Source organism: Procambarus clarkii, chromosome 83 (assembly GCF_040958095.1).
Source record: "Procambarus clarkii isolate CNS0578487 chromosome 83, FALCON_Pclarkii_2.0, whole genome shotgun sequence".
In the NCBI taxonomy this organism is placed as follows: Eukaryota; Metazoa; Arthropoda; class Malacostraca; order Decapoda; family Cambaridae; genus Procambarus; species Procambarus clarkii.
In genome coordinates, this window is record NC_091232.1 from 6,534,301 (window position 1) to 6,556,068 (window position 21,768).

A 21,768-nucleotide genomic window follows, 5' to 3' on the forward strand; every position below is an offset into this window, starting at 1 on the left:
ATTATCTCTCCACTTTCACCAAAGAAGATGATTAAAGAACAACCCATGCACAATATCAGTAAAGCGCAATGCCTGAAGTCAGAGTGATGCTCTGGTCCTAGAACTCTCCCTCCCCCAAACATTTACACTGATGGTTCCTACCCACTCCATTGGTACCGCCGGAAGTGCATTACGACAGCTGAATTTGTTTGATATGTAATACCTTGCCAATGTCCAATCTTCTATTGTCGCTCTATCTATCGATTATTTTGGTGTATCGACAAATTCGACCAGTCAGCGCGAAAGTGACGATCTGTTTTGTTTTCTGTAATACTACATATCTCCAGGCAACATTAACACAACCGCCCTAGTTTAACATTTCTCTTTTCTGCCAATAGATGACGTTGTTATAGTCGGGGGCTGGAGTGGCATCAACATATCACATATTTCGGTTATATTATGGGAAAGTGACTAGTCTTGCTCATTCCTTGAGTCTGATTATTATTATTAACTTGAGTCTGAGTAAACAAACACGACCTGAGGAGGACTGAAGGCTTTAGTGTGTCCTGCAGCCATCGGGAAGGAAAAACAGAAACTACGCCAACTGCAGATACCGTAAAGAAGAGTTAGCAGTTCAAGCAAACTTAAAGAAATGAAGGAGGAGGAAAAGAAAGAAGATAGGAACAAGACTAAGCAAAGGGAGTTAATGTATAAGCTGATAATCAGGTGAGCATTAGCATTGTTTCTGCGATACAGATTCATTAAATGGTCGTTTCGGAGTTCATTTATTATGCACCCCATACCCATCCTGTGGGCGGTTATCTTGAGATGATTTCGGGGCTTTAGTGTCCCCGAGGCCCGGTCCTCGACCAGGCTTCCACCCCCAGGAAGCAGCCCGTGACAGCTGACTAACACCCAGGTACCTATTTTACTGCTAGGTAACAGGGGCATAGGGTGAAAGAAACTCTGCCCATTGTTTCTCGCCGGCAGGTAGTGGAAAGAGTCACAGAGGCACACAATGGGCTCAGGGACTGAACCCCAATTTAGATTTAACTTAGCTAAATGAACCATTTAACTAAGTAAGTTACAGTTTTGATGAGCTAGTTACAAAATTTAATGCACATAGTCACACCAATAATGGGTGCGAGACTGACCACAAGCATAGTCTTTAAATTAAGCAAGTTTTTACATATGTGGAGACATATGTGGAGACATAATTGACATCCAGGACATATGTGGGGAGACAATTGATATGTTTGTCTGGCACACCGCCCTTTAGCCAGTGGGCAGCAGTGAAAAGGTTATAATCGCCTGATTACTACTCTAGTTAATATTACTAGTTGGCACACTGGGGATATTTAGCCCAAATTTCTGGTAGCATAATTTTGAATATTTACTCATTTCTTGAACATTTATTATACAGTTGTCCCTGGATTCGCATATCTTTTCGCACTCCATCACACGGTGATGGAGGGTGTGGGACACAAGACGATATGATGAATCTAGTTTTTGTTTGCTTAAACCGTATATATTATGCTAGGATGGATTGGTTTAGATTAAGGTTTATTGGGCTTGGTTCGATTAGGTTGTGATGACCAAACCATAACTGGAGAAGCGATGACATTTCTGTCCGTCATGGACCATTATCAAGTCGGGTCATTGTTACATGAGTGGATAATGGTCCAGGATGAACTGAAACGTTGTTGTTTCTCAATCTTCTGAGTTGTGGTTTGGTCGTCATTTCTTCAGCGATGCTATTGTGATTCATCATCAGCTTTTGGATTGTTAGGTTGACTCCGGTAACTAACTAATCTATGCTAACTCCAGCATAAGGATTAAAATCTTATAGGGGTGCCAACAACCCTAGGGCTGGCCTGCAGTCAGGTAAATACAAAGAAGTATATTTATTTCTAACTGAACTCCCTCTTTTTTTTTCAGTCAGCTGTTTTATGATGGACACCAGACATATGCTCAGGAACTGGCTACTGTGGTGGATCAAGAAGCTACTGCTGTCTCCCCCTCAGATCGGCTCATGAATTTATTGAATATTGGCTTGCAGCATGAACATGGTATTTCAATAATAATTTTTTAAGGTTTAGTATAATTGTATTTCTGTATCTTGCACCTCTAAATTACTTGTGCCTTTTTAATGCTAAAAGTTAAGGTAGTTGGTAAGAAACATGGATATTATTTCTGGGTTTTTGTTTAGAATGATTGGTTTGGTCATGATGGTAAAAATTTTTGTATTTGATCTTACATTCTGCAAAATGTCGGAGGGAATGTGAACTACTACATTGATATAAGGTCACAGGACTGTCAGGCATGATATATGTACAGCACTGATGTCACAGGTATTAAATTTCTTTAGCATCTCTGCAGGATCATTTGAAGTTACTTGGTTATCAGAAACAGAAGCAATCAAACCAGAATAAATGTAATGTATTATGAAATGTTAGTTAATCATTGCATTGAAAAGTTTATTTTTCTTTGCTGTTGAGTAATTGCTTATAATATCTAGAGGTGGAAAGGCCCCTTAATCGTTTGGAGTACACCCTTGGGCCTGGCCTTGACCTGGAGTATGAAACGGAACCCCAGACCAGTGCTCCAGAGCCAGCTATGTACGAGACAGCATATGTCACATCGCACAAGGATAAGTGTCGAGCTGCAGCCTTCTCGCTGGATGGTAATCTTGTGGCAACTGGAAGTGTTGATGCTTCTATTAAGGTACGAATGCACACAAGTTATATAAAAAGTGTTTACTTCATTTGCTACTTCATATGTTTAAATTTAGGAAAGACTTGGGTAAATACTGGTTCGGTAACAGGGTTGTTGACTTTGTGGAACCAATTACCGCTTAACGTGGTGGAGGTGGGGTCCCTCGATTGTTTCAAGCGCGGGTTGTACATGTTTATGAGTGGGATTGGGTGGTTATAGATAGGAGCTGCCTCGTATGGGCCAATAGGCCTTCTGCAGTTGCCTTTGTTCTTATGTTCAATTGCCTTTATTCTTATGTTTATTTCTGGATGTGTTCCCTCGATAGCTGCCCGAGTTAAGTACAGTACTGGCCCAACGAAGACTTAAGGAGAGGCATTAGAATCCGAGACTCTCCCTTACCTATGGGAGCCAGGACCAGAAACTGGTTCTGTAAGTTGAGGGAAGCTTGATGATCAAAGAACAGCTCATAACAGAGACAAAACATACCAGAAAGCATAATGGCAAGAGAGCATGCAACCGTTTGAGGAAAATTAGAAACCCACGGGTAGTTTAGTTTAGTTCATTTATTATGCACCCCATACCCATCTTGTGGGCGGTAGTGGAAAGGGTTACAGAGGCACATAATGGGCTCAGGGACTGAACCCCACAATTCATTTAGCTAAGCAAGTTACAATCTTGATGAGCTAGTTATAAAATTCAATATAAGTCGTCACATCAACAATGGGTTTGAGATCGACCTCAAGTACAGGTTCTAAATTAAGCAACTGACATATGTGGAGAGCTAGTGTCACAATTTATATGTTTGTCCTGCACACCGCCCTCCAATCCAGTGGGCAGCGGTGGATAGGTTACAATCACTCGGTTACTACCTACAGTTAGCAAACTGGGGATATTTGGCTAAAATTTCTGGTAGCAGATCATTTTGAATGAAATATTTACACATCGCTGGAACATTGGTTATAGAATTGTCTCTAAATTCACGTATCTTTTCGCACTCCATCACATAGTGACGGAGGATGTGCGAATAATTTTGTTGACACAGTTTACATTTGGTCAGCTCTACATCAGCAGATAATGAGAATTCCCAGAGATACTTGTAACCGAGTCTAAGCCGAGCAGTAGCAACATCTAGCTACCCAAGGGTAGCAAGGCAAATGATCATTGCCTTGGGGTAAATGCCCAAACCATTGCTTGTTTTGTTTTTTTCTTGGTTTTGAGTTGATTTCTGATCCCCAAGCTTAAGATTTGGCAGGGCTAACACTTTACTTGGAGAGTAATTTGACGGGAGAAGCCCCATCAAAGAATGTGTTTCATTACATCCAGTGCTTGATTTTGTTAATCTTTTTATGAACCTGCCATTCCTCATACATATCATATTCATCTTGTTTTGTTATAAAAATATATTATGTTCTTATTCAGATTTTTACATTTTAATTCTCCCACTATGCAAATTTATTAGTTTCAGTTTTCTTTCAGCCAAAATTAAAGATGGCAATATTGCTTCTGTTATCTCCCATATGACCTGTGCTGTTCCTATTGTATGTTTTGACACTAGCCAAGATATTGCTAACCAAATATCTTTTTCAAGCTTTAAAAATATCCAAATTTTACTTATTTTCATCTTACAGATTCTAGATGTAGATCGTATGCTGGCCAAGAGCGACCCAGATGCAGTAGAGCTTCATCCAGATGCTGTAGTGGGTCACCCTGTTATCCGTACCCTTTATGATCATTTGGATGAAATAACCTGTCTCGAATTCCACCCACGGGAACAAATTCTTATCTCTGGAAGCAGAGATACAAATGTTAAGATGTTTGATTTTAGCAAGACATCTGCAAAGAAAGCATTCAAAACTTTGACTGTAAGTTTTTTGTCAAATTTCTTTACATTTTCATTGCATAGTCTACTTATGCATTGGGTGGACCTGCAATATAATAGGTTGTTTCCCACTATGATGGCATTAAGAACTTATAATCTTAAGTGATGTCTCATTTGAATGGATTTAATCAGACAGGACCCCCTCCCCCTACCACTGGATGGAATTTTATTGTGTATGGTAGCAGTTTCTCTAAAGATCCTTCACAAAAACCTTCATGGTACAAGACCACACCAGGTACAGTATTGGGAAGTGAATAATGGTGTAGAATTGAGAATGGGTTGTATTACTTTTTTTAGCACATAATTTGGGATAATTTAAAAATTATGAAATGGCTTCCCACATATTAAACAATCATAAATACAGTATTTTGCTAGGAAAATTGTGAATTATTGGTGAACACTTTAAAATACAGTACATAACTAGGAAAATGGGATAAGGTACCACCTCCATTTACACTGATGGGCCAACATCCCATTATTATTGCACATATTGCCCATGTATAACATGAAACCAATCTATATTTATGTAATCATCAGGATGCTGAGCAAGTCACTAGTATGTCAATTCATCCTAGTGGGGATTTCTTGGCTGTGGCAACAGAGGGGGCTGTGGTGAGGTTTTATGACATAAACTCTGGTCAGTGTTATGTTTGCCCATACCCTCGTGAACACCACACTGGCCCACTCACATCTGTGCGATATTCAGCAGATGCCAGAGTCTGTACATCGGCTTCCAAAGATGGTGATGTTAAGGTGAACAATTCTGTTATTGATATGTAATTATAATTGCTATTTAGAAGATGGATTTGTAACCAAAAATATGAAGTGCCTTTTATTGAAGTTTGTCAAACATTTTGCATTATTTCAGCTTTAGCTTTATAAAGAATTTTTTTCTTGTTGGCCTTCTATAGTATAGAATAATTGAATAGTATAGAATATAGTTGGCCTTGTAATGTATATTATATTCCACCTCTAATGGATGTTTCAACAGGTATGGGATGGCATATCAGGACGTTGTGTTCAGACATTTTCAAAATGCCATGATGGGGCTGAGGTTTGCTCGGTTCTCTTCTCTCGTAATGGAAAGGTAAGATTATAAGTATTATTAGTATAAGTAGGCAGTGATTCATAGACTTTTGGAGAGTTATAGAAATGATTTGGTAATTTTTAAGTAAACGTATTATAATAGTGGTTAAGAGGGTGTATACTGTGCTAGTTATTGTAAAGATAGGAGGAGACGAAGGCGATGAAAAGGGACAGGCAGGGATTGTGTGTGAACAGTGTGTGAGAAGTGGTTGGTAATGAGGCTAGATGAATTGGTTTAAGAATGAATGTTTCAAATATTTATTAAATGGCAAATTGCAGGAAATACTGTACTTTAAACTGAGTTGGATGAAGCAGTGGGGTCCTGGTCCTGCAGGGAATGTATTGTTTAGCATCATGGGTTGTACATGATGCTGTAGTGTGTGGTACAGATATGGCAAATGGATGTGGTGTCTTTGAGTTCACTGTATAGTATTATTGGGCACTTAGTGGGCCAACAGCTGGAGTTGATGTTGCTTTAAAGGCATTTTCATAAAATGTTTTTCCTCGATATTTTTTAGACTACAGTAATTCTCTTTCTCGCTCTGTTTCCTGACTACTTCGTTGCCATTTGAACTCTGGAGGGGGGGGGGGAAGGTGGGTGATGTTCTGGGTGGTCTATTTGGGCGTTGATCTTTGGCTGTGCCTGAGGGTGTCCCTGTATATTGCTGTGCTTGTTGCACTTTGATATCTGGCACCCTGTGAGTGCCCCCTTACCTCTGACCCTCTTATTCAAACATAGAATATTATGAAACACATTTCTCTCATGGGGACCCTCAGTTACTCCCTGTTTCTGCCTTATTCCTTTCCTTCCCATGAAAAAAAAGGAACAGGTTGGGGAGCTTGTGAAGGGGTCCATAACAATTAGTGTGCTTACACCTTGTTGATCATTTACCTTGTTACCTGAAGGGTACCTTATTTCTTAAAGCAGTGGCTTGTTTTGAGTTGCTTCTGTACTGTTTTTTCTTAGCTTTGGGTTGATATCTGATTCTCCTTGATTAGTAAAGATAACCAAATTCTGGTACTGGCTCCAGGTAGGTGAGACTTGAGTCTTGGAGGCTTAGTGCATCTCCCCAAGGCTTGGCCAGACCAATGGTTTGCTTGGAAACCTGCAGTTGATCCCACTAGAAAAGGGCATTTCATTACATAATACAATAATTGATTTCTTGTTCTGGATTGGACAAGTATGTGCAAGGAATACCAAGAATTTGATTTGACCCAAAGTCAAATTCTTGGTATTCCCTCTTCCCTTACATATTTATTTTACTATTAAAAGTTTGTTATTCCTATGAGTGAAAACCTGTAGTTACTTGTACCCTATAATGTATCAGAATTTATTTTATGGACAATTATGATAAAAGTTGTTTTAGGGATTTTTTATTTATTTTTTGCTTTGTTTCCAGTACATTCTGTCTTCTGGCTTGGACAGTGTTGTGAAGTTATGGGAGCTCTCAACAGGGCGCTGTCTTATTGCATACACTGGTGCTGGATCCGTTGGTAAGTACATGTCGTTTACTTGAAGTGGAGAAGTTTGGCATAATTTGCTTTATAAAGAATTTTTTTCTATTCATTTTCACAACTATATACTGTCCCTATATCACAACTATATAATAGGTATGTTCTTGAACTTGTAAAATTATTAATTTTTTTATTTTGTTTGCTTCCAAGGATTTTGAGTATAGTTATTAACACTATTTTGTATACTACAACTAATACAGAACTAAACTAAAATATAAAGTGTTTTATTATACTGTATATTAGATAGGAATTAATCTTTATCATCGTATTTCCCATTTACATGGAATGGGACTGTTTACTGGGGTGGGCAACAGCCTATTGTAAACTTTCAATTTTGGGTCCCGGCTCCTAACTTTGAAATATTGTTCAGGGAGCCAAATCTTTCCAAATTTTTAAGGCTGTTATATCAACTGTCCTGTTTTATCTACTTTCATTAGGCCGTCAAGAACACAGTGCCCATGCAATGTTCAACCATACAGAAGACTTTGTGATGTTTCCTGATGAAGCAACTACTTCACTGTGTGCCTGGGATGCTCGCAATGCTCAACGGAAAAATTTGCTCTCCTTGGGTAAGAAAATGTTGAATACACATATCCATTTATATATGTACGTGTGTAAAACAATTTGTAACTTTACTAAGCAGTACATTGAAATATATCTGTGGAACATTTCAGTGACATATTAGGGACATTTCAGGATATTATGAGCTGTGCAAGATCTTAAGAAGATTAGCAAATATTTATTAGGAAATTCATAATAGTTAGACTTTTTTAAATGGGAATTTTAACTCCATGTGTAAACATGTATGCATATGTACACATGAACACATACACACATGTGTACACAGGGGGCTCTGGTGGCAGTGTGGACAGCACGCTGGACACGCAATCCTGTGGCCTGGGTTCGATTCCTGGCGCCGGCAAGAAACAAAATGGGCAGAGTTTTTCACCCCGATGCACCTGTTACCTAGCAGTAAATAGGCACATGGGAGTTAGATAGCTGTTATAGGCTGTTTCCTGGGTGTGTGTGTTTATAATTACCTAAGTGTAGTTACAAGATGAGCTACGCTCGTGGTGTCCCGTCTTCCCAGCACCGTCATATAACGCTTTGAAACTACTGATGGTCTTGACCTCCACCACCTTCTCACCTAACTTGTTCCAACCTTCTATCACTCTGTTTGCAAAAGTAAATTTTCTTATATTTTTTCGGCATCTGTGTTTAGTTGGTTTAAATCTATGACCTCTTGTTCTTGAAGTTCCAGGTCTCAGGAAATCTTCCCTATCAATTTTATCAATTCCTGTTACTATTTTGTACATAGTGATCATAACACCTCTTTTTCGTCTGTCTTCTAGTTTTGGCATATTTAATGCCTCTAACTTCTCCTCGTAGCTCTTGTCCTTCAGTTCTGGGAGCCACTTAGTGGCATGTCTTTGCACCTTTTCCAGTTTGTTGATGTGCTTCTTTAGATATGGGCACCATACAACCACTGCATATTCCAGCTTTGGTATAACAAAAATCTTGAACAATTTCTTTAGTATTTCTCCATCCATGTATTTAAAAGCAATTCTGAAGTTAGAAAGTGTAGCATCTGCCCCTCACACAATGTTCTTAATGTGATCCTCAGGTGATAGTTTTCTATCTAGAACTACACCTAGATCTCTTTCTTTATCAGACTTCTTTAAAGATTTCTCACATAATTTATAGTTGTGTGGGGTCTGTTTTCCTATTCCACATTCCATAACATAGCATTTATTTACATTAAATTTCAATTGCCAAGTAGTGCTCCATATACATGTTCTGTCAAGGTCTTCTTGAAGGGTATGGCGATCATCTAAGTTACTTATATTCCCTATTATCTTGGCATCATCAGCAAACATGTTTGTATAATTCTGTATTCCATCTGGTAGAACGTTTATGTAGACAATGAACATTACTGGTGTACGAACTGAACCCTGTGGTACTCTGCTTGTGACATTTCTCCAGTCCGATACACTTCCTCTTATTAGTGCCCTCATTTTTCTATCGGTCAGAAAATTTTCATCTATGATAGCAGCGTACTTGTCACCCCTCCAATGTGTTCCAGTTTCCAGACCAACCTCGTAAGTAGAACTCTGCCGAAAACCCTTTTTTAGGTTCAGATAGATGCAGTCAACCCAACCATCCCTTTCCTCTAAAATCTCTGTGGCTTGATAACTAAGATAACTAGCTTGATACTTGGTAACTTAAGTAAATTTGTTACACAGGATCTTCCATATCGAAAACCATATTGACGATCTGATATTATATCGTTTGTCTCCAGGTGTTCTACCCATTTAGTTTTTATTATTTTTTCCAACATTTTGACTATTACACTTGTCAACGATACAGGTCTATAATTGAAGGGGTCTTCCCTGCCCCCCACTTTTGTAGATTGGAACTATGTTAGCCTTTTTCCACGTGTCTGCTACAACTATTGTACACACAGGGATGCCTGAAAAATCAGGTGAAGTGGAATGTTGAGTTCAGATGCACATTCTCTCAGAACCCATGGTGAAATTCCATCTGGACCAATTGCTTTGTTCTTACTTAGCTCCTTGAACATATCTTCCACTTCATCTCTAAGACACCTTTATGTGCTCTATGTTGTTCTCTAGAATTCTTATTGTCTGGTTCTCTGAAGATTTCATTTTGTACAAACACACTTTGGAACTTTCGTTTAATGTTTCACACATTTCCTTTTCCTTTTCCGTGAGTCTGTTTCCCATTTTCAATCTGGATATTATCCTTTACCTGCCATTTGTTGTTTATGAATTTGTAGAATAGGCCTGGTTCTGTTTTACATTTGTCCACTATCCCTTTTTTCAAAATTTCTTTCTGCCTCTCTCCTTACTGCTGTGTAGTTGTTTCTTGCATCTTTGTATCGCTGGTATGTTTGGGGGTTTGGCCATTTCCTATATTGATTCTGTTGTGTCTTTTGGTCTCTGGCCCTCTTGCAATTTCTATTGAAGCAATCCTGTTTCCTAGTTCTGCATCTCTGCTTTGGTACAAATTTTATTGTGCCTTTATCATATATATTTCACAAAAGTTGTGTGAAGATCTGTGTCACTAGGTTTTGGGAAGCCTCTGATTGATTCCTTCAGAATTTTTTTTTTGTTTTTATATAAAAATACTAGAACTTTGTAATGAACCTATGATCCATGTTCCACTGCAGTGTCTTCTAAATTTTTTTGTATGAAATCTAAATTTTTGAAGAGGAAATTCTGTGGGTGAACTTGATCTGTTTATAATGAAGTCCAGATTTTGGTGGTTGCAGGGTATATGCTGTATATATAAATGTGATAAACTATTAAATTATTTTTTTCAGGGCATAATGGACCAGTGAGACACATGGTTCATTCCCCATGTTCTCCAGCATTCATTACATGTTCTGACGACTACCGTGCACGGTTTTGGTACAGAAGGAATGTCCATTAATGTTTGCATAATTAAGACAACGTAATTTTCACCACATCTGATAACAAAGTAAGAATAGTACATTATCACCACTAGTAAAATGGTCTTAATTGACATTCATAGCTGTAATTAAGATTTAAATTGTATTAATTTAATTAAAAAATTATCCCTTTAATTACAAAAGTTGTTTTTTGACTAAAAATATTGCACATACGTGAATTAATTTGATCTTGTCTAGCCCTGGATTCTAAACATTATAGATACCAATTCCTAATGATGTTTACCCCTTTTGTTAAGGCATGTTAAATTTATACAGTGATGTGTATACTCTAAATATGATATACAGTATATATTTTTTTTTTTTATTTATGATGTAATGAATATTTTTCTTTGGCCCAATGCTAAACACACTAGACCTCTGAGACCCATCCATTGCCTACCAGTTGCCTGGGCCAGAATCTAGCTTACTATGAGGCATATACAAGAAAAGTACAGGGTATATGTATACAATTTGTAGTATGTACAGTATTGCAAAAAAGGATGTATGATGCAATGATTTAGAATTTCTATTTTGATTATCACTGTTTCCATCATATCATTTGTGATGTTTAGCAGCTCTGTGCAGATGATGTCTTTGATGTGCCGGGTGACACCCCCTTGTAGCCTGTTTCCTATCACATCTTAAAAAATTTAATTCTACTATTCATGTCTCACTTTTTAAGTCCTTTGTATGAGTTTCAGTTAAAGCTGCAAACATTGCTGTTGCCTCGCTTACAAGACCAGTTATAAAGGGTCGTTTTGTCGGTGGTGCGCATGTGAACCCGAGTTGATTTTAGGTCTAGCATTAGGTTTAAAATTCCTGTGGAGGAATCTTGGAAAGTGAAGTGTGAAGCAAGACCGTATGCCCCAACTTCAGGCACACACAGAAAATCACGTTTTGGTCCCGCCTCTCAACTGTGTATTTGAAGTTGGGGCGTATGGTGTTGAACTGCTTCAGCCTTCACCTGAGTGCTTGTAGGTCTTACGTAAGACGTTGACTCAAGGAGTGGCCTCAAAACTTGCTGTGATTTATGGGGAAATCCGGTTGTAAGACTTTTACAAAGTCAGTAATATACTGTGGTAGAGTATGCAGCTGCCAGTGCCTTGGGCAAGGGTTTACGTCGCCTCACAGCTCCAGTGGATTTTCTGCTTGGTGTATATCAGGTTGTGATTTTGTGTGTGTACCGTATTGTTATGATCGCCATCTGATAAGTCCTTTCTGGCCTCAAGAGTCATTGTTACCCACCTAGAAAGATTGCAGATGGCCAAAGCAGTTATTTAAGTTAAGAAGGGACAAGTCTTAAACAGAATTTTGCATAATATTTGACTGTAAAGGGGTAAATTGAGGTAGATTGAAAAACAAAATGGTGAACCGGGCAGGCGGTACTCACAATTAGGCAAGTACACTCGGGAACTTTTAAAGTGCAACCAAACATGCTTTAGGCTCTCACAACAAGAGGTGAGTGGTGGTGGCTCAGGTGCTCAGCCAATCAGAGCACCTAAGGAGGGAGGGCAGGAGTGAGAGGGGGGTGGTATGTGGAAGTTTGGTGACAGTTGTGTGTAGTTTGTTCATCTTCATTGTAAGTTTCATGGCTTGGTGTGCATTTCCCTAGTAAATTTAATTAGGGAAAAATTGAGGTGTTTGATTTTTTAAATCAACTTTTTAAATGTTGAGTTGTTAAAGCCTCAAAGTGCATGGAGTTGGTTTGGGAGTATGGCATCCTCATGCTGTTGCGTGCTCGCGTGAGGTAGCAAAGGTGATGTAAAGTTGTGGGGTGTACATGCTTGGGACGTCCTCTCTCGGGATGGCTGGTGTTAGACCTGCGTGTTTGTCGGTTGTTGAAAAGCCGTCATCCTTTGCTGTTGTGGTATTGATTTTACATTGTTCATCTTGTAATTAATACTGTAGTGCGATATCTAGGGCTACCATTTGTAGGTTTAAAATGTCTAATACAAACAGTTGTCCAATGAGTTTTAATAGGAAATATCATCCACCAAGCACCATTGTACAATTATATTAATTGATAGTATATGGATTGTGCAGAACTGCTTAGAATGATCTTTAACACTTTGCTATATTGGTCATGTCAAATACCTGCACGGTGAATGCTCAAAGACCCTTTCTTTATTCAGTGTTGTCACATACCTCATGGGGGTATGGATAGGCAAACACTCATTCGGTTAAACTTGCCTTGTAGTACTTTCAGAGCTCAGTAATTTGGAATCTGGTTAGCACTTACCAAATAAATTGACCTTTAAAGTGAATTCCTATTTAGGTTTAAAACATTATACCGAATGAGAAAGTCGGATTATATAGCCGAACACCAGAAATGTTGTTATTCAATTTGGTTGCCTAAAGCACATTCAAGGACTACACATTACATGGCATTCCAGGATTGCTCTATACCTTGCCTTATGCTGTAAACATTGCCACAACCCTGTGTTTTATTGATTTAAATGGCCACAGGGAGGCATACAAAACTGCAGATTATGATGTCATTAGTTATCCACTGTGCTGACAAGTGGGCTGAGTGATGTTCGTTGACACCTGTATCGTGCTTCAATTTAATCGCCAGGAGATCACCCTCTCACTAGACTCGTCTGTAGGAAGTATAGTATAGTATCTCAAATTACCTTGGATCATAAATAGCATAAGACTTGGGGGTAGGAGAGGGTTGCAGTGTTTGTCATGGCTCTCAGTTGTTCCTGGTATTAGGCAATTTAGTTCTGGAATCATTTTTGTTGGCCAATGTTAAACTTTTTCGAAAGTAGATGTTTTTCTGAAAGGGAAGTTGGGGGGGGGGGGAGGGGAACCTGTATGCTTGGATACAGTTATCTAAGTGAATACTTAGATTTATACAGTAGAATAACTACCTTCTTTTCCTTAGTCAAAAAGGTTGCTTGTTTATTTCTAGGGACTTGTATTTTCTTTTATTTTTAACTGCAGCAACTTTCAGTGAATGATAGATTCTTACTGAAAGGACCTTTACTTCATTGTTGTTGCTTTATGGTCATCTCATTGTGTACAGGGATTCCGCGAAGCTTTTGGGGTTAGTCTTTGACACTCGTTTGTCTTGGTCAGCCCATATCTCTTGCCTCCGAGTTGAATGCTCTAAGGCCCTTAACCTCCTTAAGGTTTTGTCCCATACTTCTTGGGGAGCGGATAGGCGCACGCTCCTCTATTTACACTCCTCTCTCGTCCTGTCTAAACTCGATTATGGTTGCCCTGCATACTCTTCTGCTTCTCCTTCTACTCTTTGCCGTCTTGATGCTTTGCACCATACTGGGTTGCGTCTCGGCTCTGGTGCCTTTCGTTCAACTCCCGCCCTTAATTTGTATGTTGACACTGGCTTTCTCTTCAGGACTGCCGTGATCGCTACTATCTTCGCTATCTTGCACGGTCCTTCCAACATCCTTCCTCTCGCCTCTGTCGTGCATTGACTTTTCCTCCTCCTGTGGTTCCTCTTCATTGTCTCCCACTTTCTGTCCAGTTATCTCGCTTACAGGATTCTCTTTCTGTTCATATTTCTAATGTTTCTCCTCGTATTGTTCCTTCATTACCTCCGTGGAGAGTCCCCCTTCCCAAGTTTTGTACGTCCTTGACTTGTATTACTAAAGCCTTTACCCCTCCTACAATTCTGAAAAGCCTCTTCCTTGAGCACTTTTCTTCGCACTCCCACTCTATTTCCATCTTCCCTGATGGGTCTAAGTCTGCGGATGGTGTGGGCTACTCTGTTGTTTTTGCTGACCGTACTTACATGTGTCGCCTGCCTTCGGAGGCTAGCGTCTTTATGGCAGAACTTTATGCTATTCTCTATGCTCTTTGCTTTCTCATTCTCATTCCTCCTTTGTGGTTGTAGTTGATTCTCGTAGTTCCCTCATGGCTTTAGGGTCCTTTAATCCTGTCCATCCGGTGGTCATTGAGATTCAACATTAGGTGTTTCTTATTTCTAGTAAATTTAAATCAGTAGAGTTTTGCTGGGTTCCCAGCCATATTGGTGTTTCAATGAGCGTGCGGATGCTGCCGCTAAGGAAGCTATCCATTCTTGTCCCATCTCCCGTAAAGGTATTCCTTATTCCGACTTTTATCCTGTTATTCATTCTTCCCCGTTGGCAGGGTTGTTGGTAACAAGCTGCGTACTCTCAAACTTAGTGTGTCCCCGTGGCCTTCCACCGTAACCGGCGGTGGGACACTGCTTTGGCTCGGCTGTGGGTTGGTCATACCCGCTTAACCCACGGTCACTTAATGGAGCGCCGCCCTGCTCCTTATTGTCCGAATTGCGTTGTCCCTCTTACAGTTGTGCATATCCTTGTTGAATGTCCTGACTTCCAGGACGAGCGTGTGTCTTCCCTTCCGACCGTCCCTCGATAGAATTCTAGGTGAATCGGATACTTTTGATATCGTTCGCCTTATGCGTTTTTTGTTCTCGTATTGGCATTGTTGGTGATATTTAGCGCCCTCTGATTATTTTGCACTTTGATGGTGCTACATGGCCTTCCCAGTTTGGTGCCTTTTGGTAATTACCTTACCTTCATTGTTGTTTCATTTTAATGTGGTAGTTGTGATATGGATTGTTCTGGCTCACATGCAAGGTCTTGGATTTTTTTCTGTTTTATATTAAGAAATTGCCAGTCTTGTTACTATTTGTAGAGTTAGAGATCTGCATTAAGGCCTCAATATTATATTTATTTTTTTTTATAACATGTTATCAGCAATTGTTGTGGTTGGTAATATTTAGATTAATGTCAGTGATGTATATGACAAGGGTTAAGACCCCTTGTGGTATGACAGCATTTATCCCAGTCATTTCTTTAACAAATGAAAGGGTCCTCATAACCATTCTTTTGTCCTTTCTACCATGTACCTGTTTGTTGCTTCTTGGTCTTTCATTTGGTACTTTGGCTATTAAAACAATGGCCTTTGGTAATGTTGCAATTACCATTTCTAAAAAGAGCAGGTTCATTAGGCAGAGTTTGTTTTTAGCAAAGTTTTACAAAAAAAAATTCCATTCCTTCAGGACCTTGCAGATGTTAGGTCAAACTAATTGACAGTAATCTGTTTTGCCCTTTCAAACAATGGTTTTAATCTAGGTAAAATATTTCAGAATATCTGACAAGTTTGGCAGACAAATCATTTAAGAGCTTTGATTAAATTTAAGTTACCAAAGACTGTGAAAACCATGTTGTATAGATGCTTCAGTGTCACTTTTCTAATGTTTTGTAGATTTAAAAATTATGATTAAATTAACTAAAGCTTAGGTGTTGCATAGCTTTAAATTTACTTTCAAATACGAAAACTAAAATATTGACTAAAGTTTCTTCCACTTTAATATTTCAGACTAATTTGCAATATTTGTTAGTTTATGTAAATTGAATAGGTAGTCCACTTTTACATCTTTTCAATGCATTTTGCATGCACCAATGTAAAGTTACAAATAGGTGTAAATTTTACCAAGTATTTATTTTCAAAGTAAAAAAAATTTCAGATGTTTAAACCATTGCATCAATAGTAGTAAACAATAATTTCCAGCATAATTTCAGGATAAGGTATATAAAGTAGTTTCATTAAAATTGTTTTATTTAATAAGTTTTACATAGTATTTATAATACATCTAATATTTATTACTGTTTCAGGTTGTGGGACAGAAGATCCAAAAGGCCAAGAAAACTCCAGAGACAATCACCTGTAAAAGAAAAATAAACATTAAACAGGGACACTACTTTTCTTATCACCAATGCCTAATAATAATCCCACAAAATCCTAACAGCCTATCTTTTAAGATAGGCTCAGCAAGGCCTATCCCTTACTCTGGTTTTTAGTGCAGAGCTTGTTCCCTGAATGGGTGCATTACATCCACCACTTTAGTGCCAAACACATTGTACATATGCTTTACTGAAAGCACTGTACAATGCATGCCAGGCACTAAAGTTGTAGATGCATCCACCCATTCAGCAAACAAGCCCTGTGTGAATTAACAATGTAACCATTGTTAAGGGTCCCTAAACCTATGCAAATCTAGTCCTTCTATTAGATGGGTAGTAGAGCAAAGCTCTGAAAAAGCCAAGCCAGGGAAATCTGCAAGACTGCCTGGTCCCCTTTTATGAAATGGGGTAGGATCAGTACAAACTGCATCTTCCCCTGTGGGTTGTAACAGTAGGACATGGTTACACACCTATAAATGGACTAGATAAGAGAATTAAGATTAGGTCATTGATATAGCTAAAACATCAAATGCAAACTCACCCACTTTTGCAGAGTAAGGGAGCCTCACTCCAAGCCAGTCCATGAATCATAATCACTTTCACCTGAAAAATATTTCAACAAATTATTTTCCAATTTAAACCCAATCTTTCTTTACTTTAAAAATTAGCATTCAGTACTTTACAAATTCAGATGGAAAAAATTTCTTTAAGGAATTTTCCTTTCCTACATATTCTAGTAGTAAAGATCTAGTTTAGCAATATAAATATATATGGCATCAATTTGCCAAGTTTCAGTAAATGTCATTTGAGAAACTATCCACAACTGCACTTCAATGGCAATTTACATTTATCTTTAGCCAATGCTATATTGTTTAAGTTAATACTATTTTTTTACTTTTATGCAAATCTATTCAGATTAACCTTTACTGCAACTGACAGAGGGACTTCTGGACTTTCCAAACCACATTCTGGAAAATATAAATTTAAAACCAAGCTAAAGTAAACATTTAATATTTTTTTTTACTTTCAAGGGAAAAATACCATCACTTAGAACAAAACTTTTCCTGCCATTAACTTTGACTCATGATTACCCTTAACAGTGTTATACATTTATAGATTAAAGCTTATTTAACAAACATTTAATGTTAACTAAACAAGATTTATATTTCATTAAAATTATTAAAACACCCTCAACTATGCTGTTTAAGATCTAATGCCCCACATTACAATTTCAATACATTCCTGAAAGGACTAAACTTGCAGATATAGTACCCACTAGCCTAAGCCTAGACTTCCATACCCTAATATTTTATAGGTTTTTAGCAATTAACCTCTACCCTCTAATTCCAATGTACACAACACTACTTACTGTAGATCTGCAAGTATTTTCCTGCAGCTCTTTGTTGCCAGGACCTTCCACAACCTGTCATGTGAACAGTAAATATTACTAAAAAGTTATTTGCATAGCAATGTTCTTGTTCATACCTGTACCACCAGTTTAACAGTTGCCATTTTACATGGCACACAAAGTATCTTTGTCCCATCTTTATTACAAACAAACCTATAGTCATTTCAAGTCAACATCCTATACAAATTTTATTTTCCAACAACTTTAGTCATTAACATTTTTCTGGAACATTGCAAACAAACTAATTTAACAACCATGTATAACATTTGAATAAAAGCTATACAAAATTTATATATACAAATTATTATTCTTTTGCAACCACTGCTTACTACTAGGGGCACAAATTTATTCTGTTGAATTGTGTACCAAGCTTTTTAGTCTTAATTCATAATTAACCCAACTATACTACCAAGACAATGTGATTTTACTAAATTTAGTAATATTTTTACACTAGCAACTATACAAGGCCATATTTTCTCCAGTTATCACCACACTTCTGCAGGTGTAAGGTCCTATCTCCCCCATCTGCAGCACTTATGACCACACTTGGTCTTTATTATAAATTTCTTTATGAACCTGATACAGTACTGTTAACGGATTAAATGTTGTGGGAACAATTTACCTACAGTTCTGCCAAAGGAATGATTAACTTTTGAAGGGGGCAACATTTTCGTTGCCATCAAAGATGCTCTGAGCTAACTTCCCCTAGTCATTAGTGAATGGTGGCCAGTAACTCTAGTAGGAACTTTACTGCCATTAGAATCCATGCAGAAAGTGTGCACTTCTGTATCTGCCAGTTTGCTAGAAATTGAAATTGGCATACTTGCTCAGCAACTACTTGCCCTCTTGTACCATGTTACTCAACCATAACATAACCACCACACCACCCATTCTTCTAAAATAACATCCCATATGATAAAAACTGTTTTTAATAAATATTTCTAACTTTAATATTAGTTGGCTTGCATGGTGTTAAGCTTGTCTACAGCATTTCGTTTTTAATTAACTATGTAAGGGGGAGATTCTGAATAGCAAGTGCCAATAGGCACTGCCACTGGCTTATGGCAAAACATTCTGTAGCAATAGAACTATAAGCCACACTTTCTCCCCCCCCCCTTCCTCCCAACTGTTCAGTGTCAAAAGGGAGGGGGGGGGGGAGTGTCCATTTACTGTACCACTTACATTTTAGTGTGGGCTTCATCCACTATTCTGATGTTAGCTGGAACATTTGTGCCAGCTGCTGGTTTGAAAGAGGCATACCATGTGCCAATTCAGGAAGCTTTCCACGTTCCTCACTGCATGTCAGTTCAGGACCTCACTACCATGTTGGGAGGCAGTTGAAGACTAACCAATCAACATCCCAGGCTGGAGAGCAGCGCCAGCTCGGGGACAATTTACCACCTGCAAAAAATTTAATACTCTTAACAATCTACACCATCTATCTCATCTTTACCTAGCCCCCAAACCTTACATTTGTCAGCATTAAACTGCATCTGGTAGTCTTAACCATTTCAAAACTATATAGGGCATCTGTATTTTTTATTTGCCAATTCTGCAACTATTGCAGTCTAAACCACAATCTTGCGAATAACCGAGGTCCAAGGAGAGCTTTTAGGCACTACTTACAACACTTCTCCCAACTTAACCCCATTTATACTAATTTCCTTTGGTATAGCTATGACCTAATCAACTTCAGTCAGCATTCCCAATGATCCGAGCCCCTATCAATTTTGCGCCACTATCAAAATCTCTGCCGAAGTCAAGGTACACAAAATCACAAACCTTATCACCATTTACTCAACTATGCAACCTAATCCATGAACATTTAGTAATAAAACTATGCGATTCATGTATCTAGTCATGTTTCTCAAAAAGAGTAGAGAAATGGCACTTGCAATGTTAGATTCTAGTAACTTTCCTCACAATAGACTAAGCTAATTGGTCACTAACTTAAGCGTTAAAGTTAACTCAAACTTTCTTTAAAAGTTGTATATTAGGAATTTTCCACGACCGGCCTTTACCCCACATAATAGGGTAAAAACGGTATATTAAATGCAGTAAAACTACGGTAAATTCAATATGATAAACTTGCATTCTTTAAGCATGGGCTGCATAGTAAGTGAACTAAACTAAATGTTAAGCACCCTGGCAAACCACTTCGTTCTATTCAATTTCTTTATTTAATCACTTTGTCCGGCTAGAATTTTTAGATTAGATTAAAGGAACACCCTCCCTGGTAACGGCTGAACTAGTTAACCAAATACATATATTTAGGTAAAATACTTTCATAAAACCCGTCTACTTCCCCCACCAGTAGACTTGTTCAGCTAAAGGCATAATGTAATGTTCCACTTTAGTAAATAAAGATTTAAAAAATACTACCCCATCTGTGTAGTTACCGGTTACCTGACATTCTACGTTTAAAATAACCCATCTATTCCCCATAATTGTTCGATAAAACTTACCTCTCACCCGCTGGTCGAGTACACAGCAGTATATAACCTCCTCCATCACTCACCGCGTGGATACTATTTCACTCTGGCCGCAAATTGCCTCAAATCACCTACGTTGTCCATAAACATATATAGAAGAGCAACTGACCGTAACACTCGTATAGTGATCATCACATAACGTGGGAACATTAGTAGTACTGCTGTCAAAACATAGATGGCGCCAGGACAAACGGTAATTCCTATGGACTCGCCTAGTTATGCGTAGGGAATTGAGCTTCAGCTGTTTGGTCCCGCCCCTCAGCAGTATTCACCTAGTTGTACTCACCTAATTTGTGCTTGCAGGGGTTGAGCTTTGGTTCTTTGGTCCTGACTCTCAACCGTCAATCAACAGGTGTACAGGTTCCTGAGCCTATTGGGCTCTATCACATCTACATTTGAAATTGTGTATGGAGTCAGCCTCCACCACATCACTGCTTAATACATTCCATTTGTTAACTACTCTGACACTGTAAAAATTCTTTCTAATATTTCTGTGGCTCATTTGGGTACTAAGTTCCCCTTGTTCGTGTTCCACCCGTGTTAAAGAGCTGTCTTTGTAACTATCAAAATGCATATATCTTTGCTTTCACTTCAGTTATATATATGACAAGGGATTTAAAATTTGTATATAATGTATATATATAATATATATATATATATATATATATATATATATATATATATATATATATATATATATATATATATATATATATATATATATAAATATATATATATATATATAAATTGTTGCAAGTCGAGCAACAAATATTTTACATTGAACAACAAATGGGATTGGAAAAGCAGTATTGCCACCTCTGCTATACAGAAAAAAATAGACCCCAGACACACCCTGTGGGTAGTAATGGACCCCCATACCGACACTATGAGGGGTAGTGGACCCCATAATAACAGTATGAGCGGTAGTAGACACTATACAAACACTATGGGCGGTATTGGACACTATGCACACACTATGGGAGGTAGTTAAAAATAAAAATAAAATAAAATAAAAGTTGACTTCATAGCGACCCTGTGGGCGGTAGTTGACTTCATAGCGACCCTGTGGGCGGTAGTTGACTTCATAGCGACCCTGTGGGCGGTAGTGGACCCCCTGCCGACCCTGTGGGCGGCAGTGGACCCCCTACCATTCCAACCCTGTGGGCGGTAGTGGACCCCTACCGACCCTGTGGGCGGTAGTGGATCCCCTACCGACCCTGTAGACCCCATATCGACCCTGTGGACGGTAGTGGACCCCCTACCGACCCTGTGGGCGGCAGTGGACACCCCTACCAACCCTGTGGGCGGCAGTGGACCCCCTACCGACCCTGTGGGCGGTAGTGGACCCCTACCGACCCTTGGACGGTAGTGGACGCCCTACCGACCCTCTGGGCGGTCGTGGACCCCATACCGACCCTGTGGGTGGTAGTGGACCCCATACCGACCCTGTGGGCGGTAGTGAACCCCCTACCGACCCTGTGGGCGGCAGTTGACCCCCTACCAACCCTGTGGGCGGTAGT

General features: G+C 38.8%; 1 protein-coding gene and 1 long non-coding RNA gene across 3 annotated transcripts in view; one reads left to right on the forward strand and one right to left on the reverse strand.

Annotated features, from left to right (window-relative positions):
• Positions 1–304: 304 nt before the first annotated feature.
• CstF50 (cleavage stimulation factor subunit 1 Cst50) lies at positions 305–16,360 on the forward strand. The gene is made up of 10 exons (XM_045759380.2): positions 305–705; positions 1,918–2,048; positions 2,498–2,703; positions 4,323–4,556; positions 5,111–5,326; positions 5,565–5,660; positions 7,060–7,153; positions 7,612–7,743; positions 10,518–10,675; positions 16,280–16,360. The coding sequence occupies exons 1-9, from the start codon at positions 632–634 to the stop codon at positions 10,625–10,627; spliced, it is 1,293 nt and encodes a 430-aa protein (XP_045615336.1). The 5' UTR covers positions 305–631; the 3' UTR covers positions 10,628–10,675; positions 16,280–16,360.
• Positions 16,206–21,768, reverse strand: part of LOC138358443 (uncharacterized) — a 236,345-nt gene continuing 230,782 nt past the window's right edge. The window contains exons 4-7 of one of the 2 annotated variants that reach the window (XR_011225378.1): positions 18,939–19,157; positions 17,718–17,771; positions 16,890–16,951; positions 16,206–16,329 (exon numbers count right to left, since the gene is read on the reverse strand). This is a non-coding gene — a long non-coding RNA (uncharacterized lncRNA). The remainder of the gene's footprint in view (positions 16,330–16,889; positions 16,952–17,717; positions 17,772–18,938; positions 19,158–21,768) is intronic. The other variant, XR_011225377.1, reaches the window with a different exon arrangement.

Bases quoted from the DNA above. Each gene is read 5' to 3' on its own strand.
- CstF50 (XM_045759380.2), top strand. From the start codon at position 632: ATGAAGGAGGAGGAAAAGAAAGAAGATAGGAACAAGACTAAGCAAAGG. The intron at 5,327-5,564 runs GTGAACAATTCT...ATGTTTCAACAG, and splicing joins CCAAAGATGGTGATGTTAAG to GTATGGGATGGCATATCAGG. The intron at 7,154-7,611 runs GTAAGTACATGT...TACTTTCATTAG, and splicing joins CACTGGTGCTGGATCCGTTG to GCCGTCAAGAACACAGTGCC.